At 37.3% G+C, this 19,203-nt stretch overlaps 1 protein-coding gene across 1 annotated transcript; it reads left to right on the top strand.

The window, feature by feature from the left end:
- Positions 1-1,062: 1,062 nt before the first annotated feature.
- SYAP1 (synapse associated protein 1) lies at positions 1,063-16,151 on the top strand. The gene is made up of 9 exons (XM_010013262.1): positions 1,063-1,093; positions 2,322-2,440; positions 3,378-3,444; positions 5,119-5,192; positions 5,574-5,713; positions 7,429-7,574; positions 12,893-12,951; positions 13,917-14,064; positions 15,656-16,151. The coding sequence occupies exons 1-9, from the start codon at positions 1,063-1,065 to the stop codon at positions 15,781-15,783; spliced, it is 912 nt and encodes a 303-aa protein (XP_010011564.1). The 3' UTR covers positions 15,784-16,151.
- The last annotated feature ends 3,052 nt before the right edge of the window (positions 16,152-19,203 follow it).

The raw sequence follows: 19,203 nt of genomic DNA, 5'->3' as shown, positions 1-19,203 counted from the left end.
GTTGTAAAGCCTGATAATGGGTATGAAAGATGCTAGCAAGTACTTGAAGGAAGTTTGATTGCCACCTTTCTGTGGCTTATAGGTAGAAATTACACGTAGGAATGGCTTGCTTAAGGGCTGGCTAGACCTCTGCATATTTCAGTATTGATATCAGAGGTGGTATCATAATGAGAGAATATTTTATATGCCAGAAATAACAATCAGGTTTCCAAAAGGTGACATGAATGCTCTGAAGTAACTCATTCTATCAGTGGCTAACAACTGCATTTTAAAATAACTCATTTTTTTGCATGTCAGGGTTATTTCTTACATTTCTAACTCATAAGGAAAGTAGAATCTTTGTGAGGTCTTGAGAAGGAAGTTGGGGGATTTTGTTTGAAACAGAAATACTGAGGGTTTTCTAAAGTCCCCTGTATAAAGGTCAAAGTAAAATTTTGGGAATAACTAAAACGTTTTTACCATCTCATGTGCTTTTCATTCTTACCAACACCTCAAATATTTTTCATAGTTACTATGCAGTTTAGACTACCATTCCTACTTCTAACCACAGAATTAGAATAGAACAGACTGTTTCTTGGTCCCTTGAAAGTGGAAGGAACCTAGATGGTCCCTTTCGTCTAGGTCTCTTCCACATCTAGTCCAACTACCTGACTAATTCAGGGCTGACCAAAAGTTAAAGTGTGTTATTAAGGGCATTGTCCAAATGCCTTTTAAACACTTGACAGGCTTGGGGCATTGACCACTTCCCTAGGAAGGCTGTTCTGGGGTTTCTTCACCCTCGCAGCAAATAAATGCTTCCTAATGTCCAGTCTGAACCTCCCTGGTGCAGCTTTGAACCACTTCCAGGTGTCCAAGCCCTGGCTACCAGGGAGATGAGATAAGTAGATCTTTCTGCTTCCCCTCCTTAGGGAGCAGTGAGGTCACCTCTCTGCCTCCTTTTCTCCAAACCAGACAACCCCAAAGTCTTCAGACATTCCTCATCGGACATTCCTTCCAGCCCTTACACCAGCTTTCTTGCCCTCCTCTGGACACATTCAGGGACCTTCACATCCTTCTTAAGCTATGGGGCCCAGAACTGCACGCAGTAATCAAGGTGAGGCTACACATCTTGAGTACATCAGGATGAATTCATCAGAACAGTCACCTCTCTTGGCCAGCTAGTTATACTGTGTTTATGCACCCCAGGTGCAGTTTGCCCTCATGGCTGCCAGGGCACACTGCTGACTCGGATTAAGCCTGCTGTCAACTAGCACCCCCAAGATCCCTTTCTGCAGGGCTCCTCTCCACCCTCTCCTCTCCCCATATATACTTGCGTCTGGCATTACTCTGTTCCCAGTGCAGAATCCAGCATTTCAACTTGTTAGAATTCATGCTGTTGATGACTCCCCAATGCTCCAATCTACCTAGATCCATCTGTAATTATTTTATTTACTATGGCACTCACCAATATTTTATCATTGTTTACACTGTACCTGTGATCTTAAGTCTTAATACCTGAGGAAATAATACCAATGTTGTTTTAAGATCCTTTGTCAATAAACTGATATTTAATGTTTCTGAAGGTTTGTAATATACATCTTGATCCTTGTAACTGCCTATGCCACATCGTTCTCTCCCTGCCACCTTTCTTTACTTTAGAACTGCTAATACGAAGAAATGCTGGTTAGTCTTTGGAAATACTTGTTACTGCTGTTCTGACACTGAACATATTCAGAAAAGTAAGCCAACAGGGCTATAGTGCTTTTCAAGGAGACTAAAAAGAGGAAAGCAATGTGAAATAGAAAAGGGTAAACAACAGAAGCAAGCTTCTATCTTAAGACTTTCGAAGGAATCTCAAGTGTTACTTGCCTGAAATTTTTCATGCGTTTGCTGTCTTGCTCCAGGAGACTTCATTGTGCATGTTGATTTTCTTGAAAAGAAACACACTCACCAGTTTTAATACTGCTGTTAAAGTTACTTTCCTGCTTAATGTCTCTGAAATACTTAAATGAAATTAGGAAAGACACATTGCTTCAGAAAATTCATTGGAAAGCAGTATTTCAAGGACCGTTAATTTGGTAAACAAGATTCATGTGTAAAAGTTTGATTTACAGAAAGCTGTGATCAAGCATACAGTTTGATCATCACTAAAGAATATGAACTAGAAGAGGATAAATAGGATTTTAGGAGTTCCTTGGAGGTCAGAAGCTGTATTAAATGATTTTGAACACAGCTTTCAAGTAGGTGTCCAAATGATTAAAGGGAAAGGAAAATAAATCTAGTAAGAGAACTGCATGTAAAGGGATAATTTTTTCACATCTTTCTCTTCTTGTCTGTTAAAGGTTATCTCTTCAATTTTGCCACTGCTGCTACAAAAAAGATATCTGAATCTGTTGCTGAAACAGCACAGACAATAAAGAAGTCTGTAGAAGAAGGAAAGATCGATAGTATCATTGATAAGGTATTTTATTTCTAGACATCTGATCTAAAATACGTTTGCTTACTGTTGTAACATGGCAAATCTGGCATGTGATAACATTTCTTTAAGGCATCTCTCGCTGCTGTTAAACTGAAATGCTGTGATGTTGAAGGAAAAAATAATTATAGGAATTTATCGGGATTTAGCTTGAAGACCTGTGTGCTTTTTGGCAACTTGTTAAGCCACAGACCTCACTCTATAAAATCTGATTTTTGTGAGTTGTTTAAGTATTCATTTCTAGCTTCATGGTTTCTTTCTGGTTTTTGCTTTCAACTACAGAATAACATTTGCACTGTTACTACTAGGTTTTGGTATGCTGACTTCTGAGATAATTCTTCCATTTTTAATTCCAAATTCAATACAGGATGTTTCTGAACATAATTTTTTGATGAAAACTTGGCGTCAATAGAAATGGAGAAATTATTTCAGCCAAGCAGACATTCTAAAAATCACACTGAACAATTTTACAAGTCCGATTTCTTGCAATGGGTATATTTCTTCAGCAACTCTTAAATTTTATTGTAAGGCAAAGAGTATCTTTAAGTCTAAACAGTCTATGTTGTCCGTATTTGATACGGTAAGGCAGTAAGTGTATATGCACAGTATATGTTCAAATTATCAGGTAGGATTTTCCTCCCTCCCTTATTTTTTTCATTCCCTGAAGTTGTTAAACTATAAATACTAACTAAAAATTTTGAAAGCATACGCAATAGTTTAAACTTTTAAAGGCAAAATCAAATGTTTTAGTAAAGGGGAATGTATAATTTATGCGGAACACCTCTAATTAACTTAGAAAAAGGGCCCCCAGGGATATAAGAGCATGATCCTGAAGTATATTTGAAAGCACTTTCTGAGTGAACATGAAACAAGAGGAGTGAATTAATTTTTTTTAATTGTGGTTCCCTAATTTTTATTTCAGACAATTATTGGAGATTTTCAGAAGGAACAGAAAAAATTTGTCCAAGAGCAGCAAACAAAAAAATCAGGTAATGTATGCTTTTTTTTGTAAACATTGCATACGTTAAAACTTGCTGGAAGCTGGATAATTAAGCAATATCTAAACCTAATCTATCAAAACTCTGTTTAATGAAACACATTATGGCAGAACTTAAGGTATATTATGGAATAGGAAGATGACATTTTTAAGTGAGGTTAATGTTACATTATCTAGTTGATTTAGATTTGCTTTTTTTAATGAAAATCAGCTTTCTCATTTGGTCTCTGTGCTCAAAAGATCACTGTGCTAGCAGAGCTGGTTTCTTATTGTTGTTTTGAGTTTTAAGCCAGTGTATTTATTGAAAACAGGCATGCTGATTATTTCTCTTTTGAGCTTTAGCAATCATGTCACATTTTCATAATGAAATTAAAAGCATGGGTTAGGGTTTGCACTACTGTATTTAATTAGTTTTGCTGTAGGTGTTGCTCTGCTCACATTAAAGGCATAATTGCTCTTTTGCATTCCCATAAATCATTTGCTTTATAATTATCTGTGATCTAAATCCTTTGAGTTATCCACCCATGTACTATTGACTGCAGTGGATCTATTTGAGGCTTTAAAATAAGCACACTTTTTTTTTTTTTTTTTTTTTACATTGCATTTCATCATTGGCTTTTATCTCCTTTAACGTGTTACATGGATGCAGTAATTTCTTACAGTTTGAGTAATTAGTGGCTCTACTGTTAATCTTGCAAATGACCTAGTTTTAAATGGATTGTTCTAAAATTTTACATACTGTTCACAGTTAATATTTTAGTCTGGTTTCTTCCTGCAAGATTGCTTATGTGATTGCACTTGTCTGTATTTATGTCTTTTTGTCTCTGTTAGTAAACTTTGTTATCTGTTAATAGATTTCTAAAAGTTTTATGAAAACAGGTAGCTAGATTGGCAGAAGAAAGAGTAACAGATGGCTTACTGAAAGAAGCATTAGCATCAGGTGGGAATCCATGTGGGTGAAAGATCTTGCTGATGTCAGATGCATAGCCAAATAAGCAGTGTTAGTTAAAGTCCATAAGAATTAACTGTTACAGATGCATCATAATGTCTCTGTAGGCTGAATTTGCATTGACAGTGAAGAGACTAGAGGATTTCAATACATCTGCAATAGTTTACTTTCCTCTGTGTATAGCCTGTAGAACTATTTTGGAAGTATCTGTGTAAATATATAAATCAGCTGGCCTCAAGTATGTTTATTCAGTGTATAACGTAATTTATAACAAATTTATAACTTATTTTCTCCATCATTAAAGAATTGGTGTCTTCTGGGTGTTAGAAAATTAACACAATAGCAAATTATTTTTAAAACTTAATTTAGACGAAGTTAACACATTTAAAGTGAATCTAGATATCTGTATTTGCAGGCAGCTTAACCAGTTTTACAGCACTACTTTAGTAACTAAGAGGTACCAAGTTGAGTGGTGCACACTGCAAAGAAATGCCCACAGTTTTACAATAACAGAAATTGGCAATTATTTATGTAGTTAGTTAGTTAATTTACTTCTGATAAGCAAAAATCCATTCCTAGAGTTTCTCTCATGTCCCATGTGCTTAGTTTAGGAAAATTAAATGATGGCTTATTTTTGTTATGTATTATGTTACATTAAGGTGGGTTCTGTTTGTTTAAGTAATACATATGCAGTTATTTTCCTTCTTTCAATAACAGAAGCAGCAGTACCTCCCTGGGTAGATAGCAATGAAGAAGAGACAATTCAACAACAAATACTGGCCTTATCAGCCGTAAGTATTTCATTTCCTGTAAGATTTAAAGTTTTCCTAATGGAGAAATTAAAACTTCCTCCTTTTTCTTTCTTTCTTTTTTCTTTTTCCCTCAAAGTAAATTTGGCTGGCATTAAATTACTTATTTTCAATATCCTTTTTTAATGTGTCTGTCACTGCACTGATCATGTGCAAGACTGAATAGTTCTTTCAATATCAACTTGAGCCAAAGGAGATCCCCAGTATTACTGGGGTCAGTATTAAAGCCAATAACAAAAATTTTGCAGCTTTGTGTTATGATAGAATTATGTGGAAACTGGGGTTGCATTGCTGGTGTTGTGTGTGAAATATAATATCCTTTTTCTGATAATCAGTTAATGACCATAAATATATTCTTCAAAGGATAAAAGAAATTTTCTGCGGGATCCTCCAGCAGGTGTGCAGTTTAATTTTGACTTTGATCAAATGTACCCTGTTGCAATGGTGATGTTACAGGAAGATGAACTTCTCAACAGGATGAGGTTTGACCTCGTTCCCAAACAGTAAGTAATTTCTGCTGGTTACTAGCATAGAATGATAGAACAGTTGTGGTTGGAAGGGACCTTAAAGATCGTCTAGTTCCAATCCCCCTGCCGTAGGCAAAGACAGCTTCCACTAGACCAGGTTGCTCGAAGCCCCATCCAGCCTGGCCTTGAACACTGCCAGGGATGGAGCTTCTCTGGGCAACCTGTGCCAGTGTCTCACCACCTTCACAGTTAAGACTTCTTCCTAATATCTAATCTGAATCCACCCATGTTCACTTTAAAGTCATTCCTCCTTATCCTATTGCTACATGCCCTTGTAAAAAGTCCCTCCAGATTTATTGTAATTACTTTACTCTTCAGTTACTGGAATGCTGCTGTAAGGTCTCCTTGGAGCCTTCTCCAGGCTGAACAACCCTAGCTGTCTCAGCCTGTCTTCAGAGCGGTGCTCCAGCCCCTGCAACTATGTATCCTTCTACTTCTGATGTGTCTGTATATATTCATAAATTGCTCCTTGTTATTTTCACTTCCTCCAATTCTTTATGTCCTTCCTCTGTATGTATTTCATATCTCCTAATTTAAAATGCATGAAGTATTGCACGTGCATTGTGGTTTAGCAGTTGGAGGAAAGAACAAAAGTAAATCCATTAGGCATTCAAAACTAATAAGGACCTGTTGACTTAAGAATGGGAGAGACCTGAAATTTTTCTGTGTTCAGTGTGCTAAATTAATTGAGAATCTTTTTCCCAAAACCGTGGTAAATGCAGCAACAAAAATACTTAGATCTGTTGGTGTAACTGACACCCCAAAAAGGTTATTAGAGAGGGTCAGAGGTAACCCTGGAGGAATGGTAAAAGAATGCATCACAAACCAGTTGTAATGCAAGTAAGAAAACCTGTTTTTGAATAGGCAGTGGGAAAAGCTCTGTGTTGCAACTGCCTTCCTTCTAGTGGACCTGACTAAAAGATCCATAAGGCCTTTGTCTCAGCAGTTATGGCCTGTTCCACTATGGCTTTTTGATCCCAGCTTTATTGAAGTGCTGTTCTCCTTCCTTGTCCAGTTCCAGATGCTCCTAAAGCTTGTTTCACAGGTCAACATTCTTGTTAAGTAGGAGTTCCCAACATTAGACTCCTTGTCTAAGGATGGAAACAGGAAGGAAAACATCTTCTTTGTGAGCTTTTCTGTCTTAAGTCTCCCACTTTTATATGAACCTTCCCAGCTCCTCATATTATTTACCCCCTTCCCCGCTGTTACTTGCTGCTGACAGTCCTAAATGTTCTAGGTCTTCATCATGTCTGTCTCTGATGCTCTGTCTTCAGCCTCTCGTCATGCTGTCCTTGCCTATTCTACATTGCTTAATAGATTTTTTTCCTCTTAGTCTCGGTAGTCACTATTTGTCTGAATGGGCAGGAAGGTAACTTGACTTCCCACATAATTTGACAAGAGAGAGAATTTTTCCAGATTATGTATTGCAGCATGCTGTTAAGCTTCTCTAAGGTCATAACATTATTATATGTTCAAGTCAATTGTAACTGTCTTGTAAGAGATCAAGAACTTCTACAATGATAGATTTCTTTAAAACTGTGTTAATATTACAAATTTCTTTTTAAAGTTTTTACTTAAATGGCAGCTATGTCTACTTCTTCCCTCTGCAAATTCAATTTTATTTCATTGCTAGATGTTGAAAGGAACGGTATTTCCAAACGTAGTAATCAAAATTTGTTTGTTCTCTCTAGCGTAAAGGAGGAGGTGTTCTGGAGAAATTATTTCTACAGGGTGTCTCTAATTAAACAGTCTGCACAACTCACTGCACTTGCAGCTCAACAGCAAGCAGTAGGAAAAGAAGAGAGCAAAGGCAGAGAAGAGGATAGTCAACTGAAAGGTATGGAAAGGATTTGTTTCAGCACAGCTCATTAAGTTAGTGCCAGGCATACTGATGGTGTACATCAGGTGACATCGAATTTTTGTCCTGGGTTTCTTACTAAATCAGGGCTTCTCTTGCTGTACTCAGTGTGTTTGTCCAGAGTGGAGAAGAGGAGGCTCCTAGTGTTTATAAACTGTTTTCCAGTTTCAGCCAACTTTGTCAGAAGAGTGGAAATCTCAAGAGATAAAATTTTGTACATGACTTGTAGCAGCCCTAGTGGTCTCTGGTGTGCTTTGTTTGACGTGTCAAAAAGTAGTAGGAGGTACCTTTGGTTCATCTGGTCAGACAACGGGTACGAGCCAACCCCGCCAGCTGGCACACGGTTTGCTCTTAGCTTTTGCTTAGACCTCAGGCTAAACAGAAGTTAATGAGTGATACGCGGGCAGAAATGTCATGGTAGTGGAGGCAGAGACGATTACAGGATGTAGAAAGTTCCACAGTGTATTATAGAAATGAAGGCAGATGAAGACGAGGAGGCTACCTGGGATTCAACCTTGGGGTGGAAAAGCTACTTCAACGTAAGTGTCTTCCGTTAATTTATCAGTTTATAGAGATGATTTTTACTGACCTACTTAAGAACCAGTTGTCATCTTATCTGCATGTGAACAAATTCTGCAAGCAAGAGTATATGCGGCTTAAAGAGTATAAAGCAGTTATTGACAAAGACACAAAAAGTAACCAGTAGCTCATTAAATCTTAGCTTAAGCTAGGTATGCTCACCACCCCTGGTTACACACCTGAAGAATCTTGGCAGGCTGGGTAGGCAGAAGGGGAAAGCCTTTGCTGCACCTTGGAATAGATTCTCGTATCCCCTACATCAAAAATTTGTCATCATCCATGAAACAGTTAATGTTTAAGTCACGTTGACACTGCTGGCCTGACTGACAGCAAACTGATCACTATTAATTTTTTTTCCCCTTTCAAATATATCTTTTCATATTGGTATTTTTCTTCTTGAGACAAGATCCCTATCAAGAACGAAAAAGGTAATATTGCAAGCAATGCTGACAGGACAGACCACTCCAGAATCTACTGCAGACCAAGAAGCACCATTTCTGACTTCTTTTATCCAGGACAACTGTCTGCTGTCCCAATGGACTGTATACAGTCAAACATGGCAACATGTCCCCATGTTGAGCAGCATGCTGTCAATCACAGAAACACTACTTGTGCTATTTCAGGCTTTGTAAGCTTAAAAAAAACATGTCCTTATGTGATCATACTACATATTACATGCGCTTGCAGCCCAGAAAGCCAACTGTATCCTGGGCCGCATCAAAAGAAGCGTGACCAGCAGGTCAAAGGAGGTGATCCTGCCCCTCTACTCTGCTCTCATGAGACCTCACTTGGAGTATTGTGTTCAGTTCTGGTGTCCTCAACATAAAAAGAACATGGAGCTGTTGGAGCAAGTCCAGAGGAGGGCCACGAGGATGATGAGGGGGCTGGAGCATCTCCCTTATGAAGACAGGCTGAGAAAGTTGGGGCTGTTCAGCCTGGAGAAGAGAAGGCTGCGTGGAGACCTCAGAACAGCCTTTCGGTATCTGAAGGGGGCCTACAAGGATTCTGGGGAGGGACTCTTCGTTAGGGACTGTAGTGGTAGGACAAGGGGTAATGGGTTTAAACTTAAACAGGGGAAGTTTAGATTAGATATAAGGAAGAAGTTCTTTATAGTGAGGGTGGTGAGGCACTGGAATGGGTTGCCCAAGGAAGTTGTGAATGCTTCAACCCTGGCAGTGTTCAAGGCCAGGTTGGATGGAGTTTTGGGTGACATGGTTTAGTGCAAGGTGTCCCTGCCCATGGCAGGGGGGTTGGAACTAGATGATCTTAAGGTCCTTTCCAACCCTAACTATTCTGTGATTTTATGAGATCTAGGCAAATCTGTGCCAAGTGACCACATGCCATGTGCACTCAAGAGGATGCTAGCCTTTGAAGAGAGTAAGTTGGGAGCAGCATTCCCTCTCTGCAAAGATTGACAAAGACAGTATACAAATAGCCCAAAGTGACTTAGGCGTTTACTATAATGATGTAATTCTTTTGCTTGGTATGCTTCAAAAGACTGCTTTAAGCAAAGGAGCACAGAACTTGTGTTTGGGGTTTTTTGTCTGTATCTTTGATTTAAAATATGTGCAGGTTAAAAAGTGAAGTTGAGAATTACATTGATAGTGAATTTTCTTACTGTTTTCATAGCTTTATAAGCATGTTCTTCTCACCATAGAAACAGAACAGTAATAGAGAAAATGTGATACCTATGGAGAAACGACTAACCAGCTGCGGAAGCTGAGACTTAATTTTTATACCTCATGTAAAAGAGCTACCCTTAAATGTCCTACGCTAACTCTTTAATCATAACAGAATGCTTTTGTCTTTAGTTTTCTGTGCAGGCTGTATTTGGCCTCATTTCCTACTTACCTGTAGGAAATACAGGAAATACCTACTTACTCATGTTATTTGTACACTCCCACCATATTCGGCTCCCATTTTTGTCATTTTCTGTGAGCAGATTATGTTCACTGTTAGCCTATACAGGTGGTATCAACTCAACAAATCACCAGAATTCTCAGAATTTCATAAACTTTTGCACCTAAATGGAATCTAAATGCATTTATCTAATTTTCTTTCCTTTTTATATTTCTTCACTGTTGGGGTTTTTTTTTTTTAATCTTTTTTTTTTTTCCCTCATTTCTGTTCCTCTGGGTATTTTTATTACACCAACTGATAGGATTTTATTATATACTATTAAAAGTAGTGACTGTCTTCTCTGGTTTCTGTAGTGCCTCTCAATAGACTTTTGAAAGTCGGTCGGATCCTTTCATTTAGAGGAATAGAGGAAAGGAGGTATAGAGGAAAAGGTTGCATTTGGAAAGATTAGAAACATAAATTCTGCCAGAAGATACTTTCTTGACTGTTTATAAGACTCCGAAGTCTGTTCGCTATCAGTTTGCTTCCCCTTTCCAATGAGCTTTTTGTTTTCTGTTTCTGCATATCGTAGCTTCAGTAAACCAATTTCAGAACAGAAAAGCAAGCTGCTACTGTTGTGGCTGACTGCCAGATCAAATCAAAGTTACTCTGTCATTAATTACAGTGCTTAGGGATTCCTTTGTGCAAGCTAAATAGGTAGTTAAATGGGCAGTCTTAAACTGTAAGTATAGAGCAGCGTAATCTCCTGACCCTATTGAACAACAAAATTTGTTCTTGAGACAGCCAAACCCTTGGAAATTGCCAGTAGAAGATAAAGTTGCTGGGTAATAGTAAAATTACCATTGTGGCTGAAAACAAGAAGTCCCTTCATCTAAATAAAAAAAAAAAAAAAAAAAAAAAGGCAGCACTATCTTTTGACCTCTTGCAGATGTTTTAAAATTCAGAAGACCAGTACAGGATATGCAGATAGATTTACTGTCCTAGTGACTGCATATTTTGTAATGGCAGACAGACATTTACCAGACTGTAGTAAATGCATGTTTTGTCTGATTTGAAAATTGCATAGATTTGGGAAGCTCTGAATCATCAGTGTTATTTTTGATTTAAAGAACCTTTTTGAAGGTTCAGTTCCCTAACTGGAGGTTAACAAGTGATTGCCTATTGGTAACTCTTCATAATGTCCAGAGTTTCTTCTTAAAGCTGACTGTCTATAAAATAGAATCAATTGCCTTCTATTTTTATCTCTGTTGCCTCCTTACCTGCTGTTTTCACAAAATAAAATTAGTATGGTTGACATGAAAGGAAAAAAGAAGGGACGTATGGATCTTTCCATGTTCTAGTATAGAGACTATGTAAGATCGATAACAAAATGCCAAGTTCTAGGCCTTCTCCAGGTATTAGTAACTATTTGTTTGGCAGTGGAGTTACCTCGGGGGCAGAGAGCACATCAGCAGTGGAGGAGATGATGCCAGGTCAGTAGATCCAGCACAGAACTAATGGTATGTTAGTCACATCAGACTGGTGCATGGCCCAGTCTGATGGGCCCCAGAAGAATGGCTGTGCCACTTTTGCATAAGAGCAGCAGATGGAGTTTGAAGCACCTCTCTCGCATGGTGCTTTGGGCACTTGGTGCTGAACAGCAAAGAGTTGGTGCCATGGCCTACAGTCTCCCTGAACTAGGAGTGCTGCAGTCGATGTGGAGCTGGGTGCAGTAACAGGTCTTCTGAAGACTGGGAAGAGGAAGGGAAGGAAGAGAGTATGAAACAAAAGTGGGCACTGAGTAGATGAGCTGTATAAGCAGTGACAGCTACTAATTAGCGAATTACTGTAATTAGACCTGATCTTGATTCTAAAAATAAAACCTGAAAAAAAAGCCCCCTTCAGAAATTGCTGAGCAAGCAGGCAGGGTCCACCTGGGCGCATTGCAGTAAGCAGAGCTACAAGCTCAGAGCAGCTATGCATATTTAAACAAACAGAACTGCTAAGCAAGCACTCCACCACTACCACAACCTTCCCTGTATGTTAATTGTTCTTGCAGCCACCTGGCTTTTTATTGTGACTCCTCTATCCTGCTAGTTGCATGAAGAAAAAAACCTGGGTGTTCCTTTACCTGCCAAGAAAAAGATCTGTCCTTGCTTGTAAAGAATCATTGTCTTCCTAGCACTATGCTATTATATACAGAATGCACAGTGAGTTTTCTTAGGAAACTGGGATCAGCTTCTAGGGTTTGGTTTTGGGGTTGTTTTGTTTTTGTTGGGTTTGTTTTGTTTTTTTTTTTTTTGTAACTTCTTTGCCTGTGTGAAAGAAGGTAAGGCTGAGGAACACTTCTTCTTGTGTGCATTTAGGGGTGTGCATGCAGATGTAGTGAGGTATACCCAAGAGCTAACTAGTGCTCATGTCAGTGGTACTACCCAGCGAGGGGAGCTTGGGAACTCATGTGATAGGCAGTAATTGGATTTCATGGCCAGGTCTACATGTTTGTAACTTTAAAGATCTTGTTACATGTGATGCAAACTGTAAGTGTTCTACCTGAAAGAAGACATTCTTTGAGATTCCCAACTGTTCCTATTTACCTAGTTCTTTGGATGGTTTTGAGGGCAGGGGGGTTCCTGTGATTTAACTTTAGAGTCATAATGAGGAAATGGCTTGCTAAATTTGCCTTATTTAAGAATAGAAAATGGCTTCTCTTCCATTTTGTTCTTGCAAATGCTTCATCTATGGCTGAATTCAGCCTTTAACCACCAAGATTCCTTAAAACTTAAAAAATAGTCTTGTATATTTAATAACTATGCAGATTAAATTAGATCTTTAAATATTTAAATGTAATCTATCTTATTTTTTTTTTCCCCCCTTGATAGAAACAGTACGGCCAAAAACACCGCCTGTTACGATAAAGCCTCAAATAAAATCTCAAGAGGTAAAAATACTGTTATATTTTATCTGATATTTAGTATGTGAAACTTACTTATAGGTAACAGGGAGTTTGAGCAAGTTGTGCTATGAAGCCATAGTAATACAATATCTGACAGTCCTAACCTGCTGCTGTTCTGCTGTGATACTAATTTTTAAAGCATACACTTTAAACTCATTTTCAAAAGAAGAAACAGTGGTTTATCCTGAGTAATACTTTCAGTGGTATCCTGCACATTATAATAAAACATGTTTTCACTCTGAAAGGGTGATATTTCCAAAATATTTTGAGTAGGTTTGCACCATATTTAGACATGAGGAATGCCTTCATAAAAATGCATTCATGTTCCATGTTCTGTCCAACTCCTCAGCAGTTGTCAGGCTTAATTATAGGAAAGCTAAATGATACAATGTAGTAGCAACATTATTTTATTGTAATGGCAAGAAGAGTTTTGCTTGATGCTGCAAAAACCTTTAACTTAGATACGTAATGACCCTTGTTTGTTTCTGAATTGTAAAATCAGTGTCAGCAAACACTCTTGGCAGAAGCAGAGCTGTTAGTTCATTTGTGAGTAATACGCAGTGGACTAAATTAAGCTAGAAAGATTTACAAAGAACAGTCCTCTCAATCTTACTTGTGTGTAGAGAACTGTTACTAAATTGTAGTCAAAATTTAGTCTTAGGTACTGTTTATTATTGTTCCTGGAGATTACAAAAACAATTAAAGTTAGGAGAACACAGAAAGGAGCCTAGGATGAACAGCAGATCATTTTCGGTACAACTATCTAACATATCTCTCTGTACAGAAATACTTTTAGAACTACTTTATGGGCTGGTTTTCTTTAAAAGTAATGCATTTGATTTGCTTTTTTTGCTAACTAAAAGGCAGTCAGTCACATAAGTGAAAGCATGCATTGGTGGCATTTTTTTTCCACCTTTTTTATAAGCTTATACAAAACTGTCTTTCTGCAGGATGAGGAAGAGATTTCCACAAGTCCAGGTGTATCAGAATTTGTGAGCGATGCCTTTGATGCCTGTAATCTGAATCAGGAAGACCTAAGAAAAGAAATGGAACAACTGGTGCTAGACAAAAAGAAAGAAGAGACTTCAGTAGTAGAAGGTAAAGCTATTATTATGGTCTGTGTCTTAAATACAGAAAATCTAAGACAGGTTGATGTAATAATTCAATTTAGGAAAGTAGATTTATTTTTTTTTTTACCCTTTTCAAAGTGAATGAAATGACCTGCAGTATATTGCAGAAGTTAATGCTAATTCTCACCACGGTTGAACCATGTCTTATACAGAATGCTAGCTGTGAGGAATTTAAATCCAAAGAATGTTGTTAAAATGTTCATAAAAGGCTCTTTTATGAAACTGACAGTGGAATATCTTTTTTTCTGTCTACCTCCTCCTTTCCCTGCCTTCTCTTTCGTAAGTCTTCATGTGTACAAATTTTTTTTTCTTTAATTGATATGCCGTAGGTAAAGTACAGTATTTGAAAGTCAGGCAATGTTTTCTTCTTGTTACACCAGCTAAAAGGGCAGTATCTGCACCAGACTGTGAGCTCGCAGATGCCTCTGCTGTAAAACGTTTCTCATGCATTTTGAAAAGTTAAAATTTAAGAAATAACTTTGAGAATGATGAGAAGAAATAAAATGGGGCTTATACTTAAAATAACTCAGAGGAACTATTATCAGTGTAAAAAGCATAAAACCAATCTGTGATAATGTGGCTCTGGCCATACACAATGAACAGTTTACTGTGAAGACACTTGTATGTGTAGACATTTATCATAATACAATTTTCAGAATGCATCTTAAAATGTTTTGCATGTTGCTGAATCCGTGTCTTCTGAAATTGTGGGCTTTTTTTCCAATATGTAGCCAAGCTTGCAGAATTCTAATAAGTAGTATCAGCTCCTTGCATCTAGCTTTTTGATGGAAGTGTTTCAGTAAGTCATTAATGTGCAGTGTGTTGGAAAAATCTCAGCTGGCCATAGTGATTTGGACTATGGAATTATGTACCTTCATATCTAGGCTGAAGTACTAACCAACATGTAACACATCGAACACCCATCTCCTTCCCGGTACTCTTGCATATGATAGGTAGAGCTAATTAAAACAGATTGACAACACACTAATGCCTTCTGACTCATTTTTTGCCCTGAAGTATGAAATATGATTACTTTTAACACTGATTAAATGAGCCTGCCTGGTTACAAATGTCAGCAAAATTAATACCTGCTGCTTTTTCTAAATTATCCATAGTAATTGATCTTGTGTCTGGGGTCTTAGTTTTGTTTTGTTTTACTCTGTAAGAGTATATCCAACAAACTTAGGAACTTCATTAAATTTTTGCTGGGGATTTAAAAGTACAAAGGGAGATTTGGTTGACAGTAAACTGAAAGACTGTAGGAAATGAGCTTGCAAAGGGATGCTTGTTTCAACTAAGCTACGTATTTACTTTTTGTATCTTTATTATAGTACACACATAGGAATACAGAGTTGTATAGTAATTAATTCCTATTCGTGGTCAGTGGTCAGTAAGATGATGAAATGTCTGGTCTTGAAGTTTCTTCAGGTTTTAAGGAGGATTGTCCATGAAGTTCAGGGAATATGAGAGAGACTGAGTGCAAATTCATCTGCTTTTATGTAAATAAGCCACATGCTATATTATCAAGTTAATTCTTACACATTATTTATCTCTTGTAGAAGAAACAGCTGACTGGGAAAAGGAATTGCAACAAGAGCTTCAGGAGTATGAGGTGGTAACAGAATCAGAAAAGCGTGATGAAAACTGGGATAAAGAAATAGAAGAAATGCTGCAAGAAGAAAATTAAGCATTTTCACAAAATCACTACAACACTAAGCTTTTTCTGAGGACTGATGTGGATTTCTGCTTTCATATTTTGCTTATGAAATATCTTCAAAAGACATAAAAGAATCTAAAATTGTTATAATTCCATATGGGAATACAACCAGTGTTTCTGTTCTTTATGAGCAGTTCCTGAACTTCTACATTCTTCAAGAGAAAAAAATAAAGAGGAGACAGACACTGCAGGTTATATGTCATAATTAAAACTGATAACATTATTACATGAAGCAGCAGTTTAGTTTGGGGCCATTTTAGGTGGTCAAGAAGCTCTGCAAGGAGATTTCTAAACCTAAGAATCTCAAACTTTTTATCTACAGCCTTCTGTTTTGGATGTAAAAATGGATGTTGTAAGTAACTTAGACCCTGATAATAACTCTTTCCTCACCTTTGCACTCTGATCCCTGTATAATCTGTAAATGTGTACTATTTTTAAGGTACCTATAGCTTTCACATGTATTTAACTTCCTTAATGTATGTAGCCAAAGAGTTTATAGAAAACCCTATTGAATAACTTCTGATATTTTGTTAAGCAAAATACTAAATCAGACGCCAAAAGAAGTACTGATTAATTATCAGTCAGGTATGATTAACTGGCAAACATTTAAGCTTTTAAATAAGAACAAAGTTGTTAAATGCTTGAATTAAACTTGTCTTTGTTAAATCATAATATTAAGATGCTGCCTTTCCCCACAGAGAGATATGGTTTAATGCATTCTTTCTTCACAAGATTGTTATGTATCCATTTCATTTTGCTGTCTGAGTGTAACAAATTAAGTGTTTCTCTTTATTTTAAGTGCTGAAACATTTATGTAAAAAATTTGACTGATTTAGACATCTTTATTAAATACTGTAGATATGTATAAAATTCGCTCATTTGCTCAGAGGAGGGCAGAGTGAGAGACAAACATACTTGAGATTTGGATAGGTTTCAAAAATATACTTTTGTCACCATGTATAAGACATGGAATTTAAATAGAAAAGTTTTCTTTAAAAGACTTCTTGATTCTTCCTAGACATCTGGATGTTTCCTGTAGTTTTACCATTAAGTCAGTATCTTTGTGTATAAATGAAAATATTATGTTCTATTTGTCATCTGTTTCATAACCTTCTGTGACAAAACATTTATGCAGTTCCAAATATGAAGGAAAAGTGGATAAAATGAAGTAGGTAGAAGCCATTAAGCCCAGTTGAATTATATAAGTATGTTACATACAGTAAGTTCTGTCTTAATGACATAATTCTACAGGAAACTTTTTGTATAGAGACTGAAATTATTCAGCCTCAGCTGTAGCTATTCAGTCAATATTCATCCCATGGGAACTGAAAAGAGCTAAGTAGGTTTAACTGCTATTACTGTAAGAAAGGACTATTTAAAATTGTCTTTGTTAGCAACTCGGATGGAAAGCCCTCCTGTATTTCTCATTATGGAAAATGAATTGATTTAAACCTGCGTATATTTGGCTTCTCCAATTAGCTTCTTTATTACCATACACTTTCTCGACTACAAATCATCTTGAGCACAATTTGTGGGTTTTATAGTGTTTTTCACTTTTAGTTAACAGATGCAAGTCATGCTAAATAAGTATTTTAGGAGCTTTTTATATCTGGGAGTAATTAAAGGCTGCAAAAGTTGAAGCTGTTATGCTCATAAAAATCAGACTATTCAAAAGTTTAATATTTACTCTCAACAAATACAACTGCTCAGAGACTTAAGCTGGAGACATTAGGATCTGTCTATGTACAGTTTGACACACCACTTTCTACGATAGAACCTTAGTTCTATTCTTCTAGTGGCCAGTCTTCTCTGGATGACTAAAAGCTCAAAATCATTGCTCCAAATGTCTACTTCCTTGAAAACCAGCCTGATAACTGCTAGTGTTTTCAGATACATGGCAGGATTATTTGCATGGGGTCAAGCCTCACCTTTCTTTTCATGTGAGCATAGCATATATGATGGTTATAGATCTTAAACTCCGTCTCTCATAAATTTTGGCTCCTATGTATAAAACCTTCGTTTTCCAAGTCTCATGAAAAGCAAGTATGTAAAAACAAAAAAACAAACAAAACCCAAACAACCCACTATTTAAATTTGCCTTTAAAAACACAATAATGCAGCAAAGCTGAATCTAACTTGAGCTCTGATATTTAAAGTCTTACCAAAACCATGTTAAAACATTTAAATCTGCATATCTAGTTTTAACCAGGAAAGCTAAAGTAAGTTCTATGTACTCCTGCAGTTTTCAGGGCTGTCCCATGCCTTCCATTTAGGTTAGTGCTACAAGTGCCTCACAGTTTTTACTATGCATGGTAAGAGGGAAGGCATCTGCATTCCACTTGTCACATGAGATGAACACAGGTAGATCTCTTCATGGTGAATTTTGTAGGCCTTTGTAGCCCAAATGTGTCATTATATCTCATGTATGCCCGTGTTTTCTTAACAACATCATTCCAAGCACTGGGATGGTGCAGCTGCTAAAATCAATGACAGATCCAAAGGAAACCAAGAATGGGTGATAAATAATACCAACCTGTGAAGACAATTTAACTGAAAATGCAATTGTTTAAAACACTGAGGAAAAGCAAACAAACAAAAAGATCATTGGCAAGTCTTCTTAGAAGAAGCTAAACTTGCAGATTTAGGAATTCACACTTGAGAAGTAGGGAAAAGATTGCCCAGGAATCATTTAGGTTAGCTTGGAGCTGTACTAGCAGCTTTCTTGTGAGACACCAACATCTCCAGTTAATCTGTGCACCGAAGCATCCGCTCCAACTGTTAGTTTACTGGTCCACTTGGTATTAGTTCAGATGTGTATGGAATTTTTTGATTCACTGATTTGTTTGGAGGAGGAACAAGAAGAAAGATCATAAAATCCTGGAATTAAAAAAAGTATAGTAAAATGTTTCTCTAGATTTTGTAGAAGGAGCCCCTGCCCATGGCAGGGGGATGGATCTAGGTAATTTTTAAGGTCCCTTCCAACCCAAACCATTCTATGATTTTTTTACTTGTTCATTTACAACTGTTCTCTTAACAAAGTTAACCAAAGCTTTCAATTTCCTGAATTATTTCAGTAGACTTTGGGTTTATTTTGACTTCAGTTGGGTCAAAAAGCTATTCTTTTTCTCCTTGCTGTTTGGTGTCCTGGGTTCAGCTACAGCAGTCATTTTTTCTCCTCCTTAGTAGCTGGCGCAGTGCTGTGGTTTTGACTTTCAGCCTGGGAACAATGCTGATAACACCGATGTTTTTAGTTGTTGCTCAGTAATGTTTACTCCAACCAAGGACTTTCTGAGTCTCATGCTCTGCCAGGGAGGAGGGGGAGCCAGGAGGAAGCAGAGACAGGACACCTGACCCAAACTGGCCAAAGGGGTATTCCATACCACAGCACGT

Source organism: Nestor notabilis, unplaced genomic scaffold (genome assembly GCF_000696875.1).
Source record: "Nestor notabilis isolate BGI_N333 unplaced genomic scaffold, ASM69687v1 scaffold4444, whole genome shotgun sequence".
Classification (NCBI taxonomy): Eukaryota; Metazoa; Chordata; class Aves; order Psittaciformes; family Psittacidae; genus Nestor; species Nestor notabilis.
This window is presented reverse-complemented; position numbering and strand designations above follow the sequence as displayed.

What these genes read in the sequence shown, in the direction of transcription:
- SYAP1 (XM_010013262.1), top strand. Translation starts at nt 1,063, where the DNA reads ATGGGGCCCAGAACTGCACGCAGTAATCAAG. An exon ending in TCGATAGTATCATTGATAAG is followed by an intron (nt 2,441 to 3,377) that starts GTATTTTATTTC and finishes TTTTTATTTCAG; the next exon opens with ACAATTATTGGAGATTTTCA. An exon ending in AGAGACTTCAGTAGTAGAAG is followed by an intron (nt 14,065 to 15,655) that starts GTAAAGCTATTA and finishes TATCTCTTGTAG; the next exon opens with AAGAAACAGCTGACTGGGAA.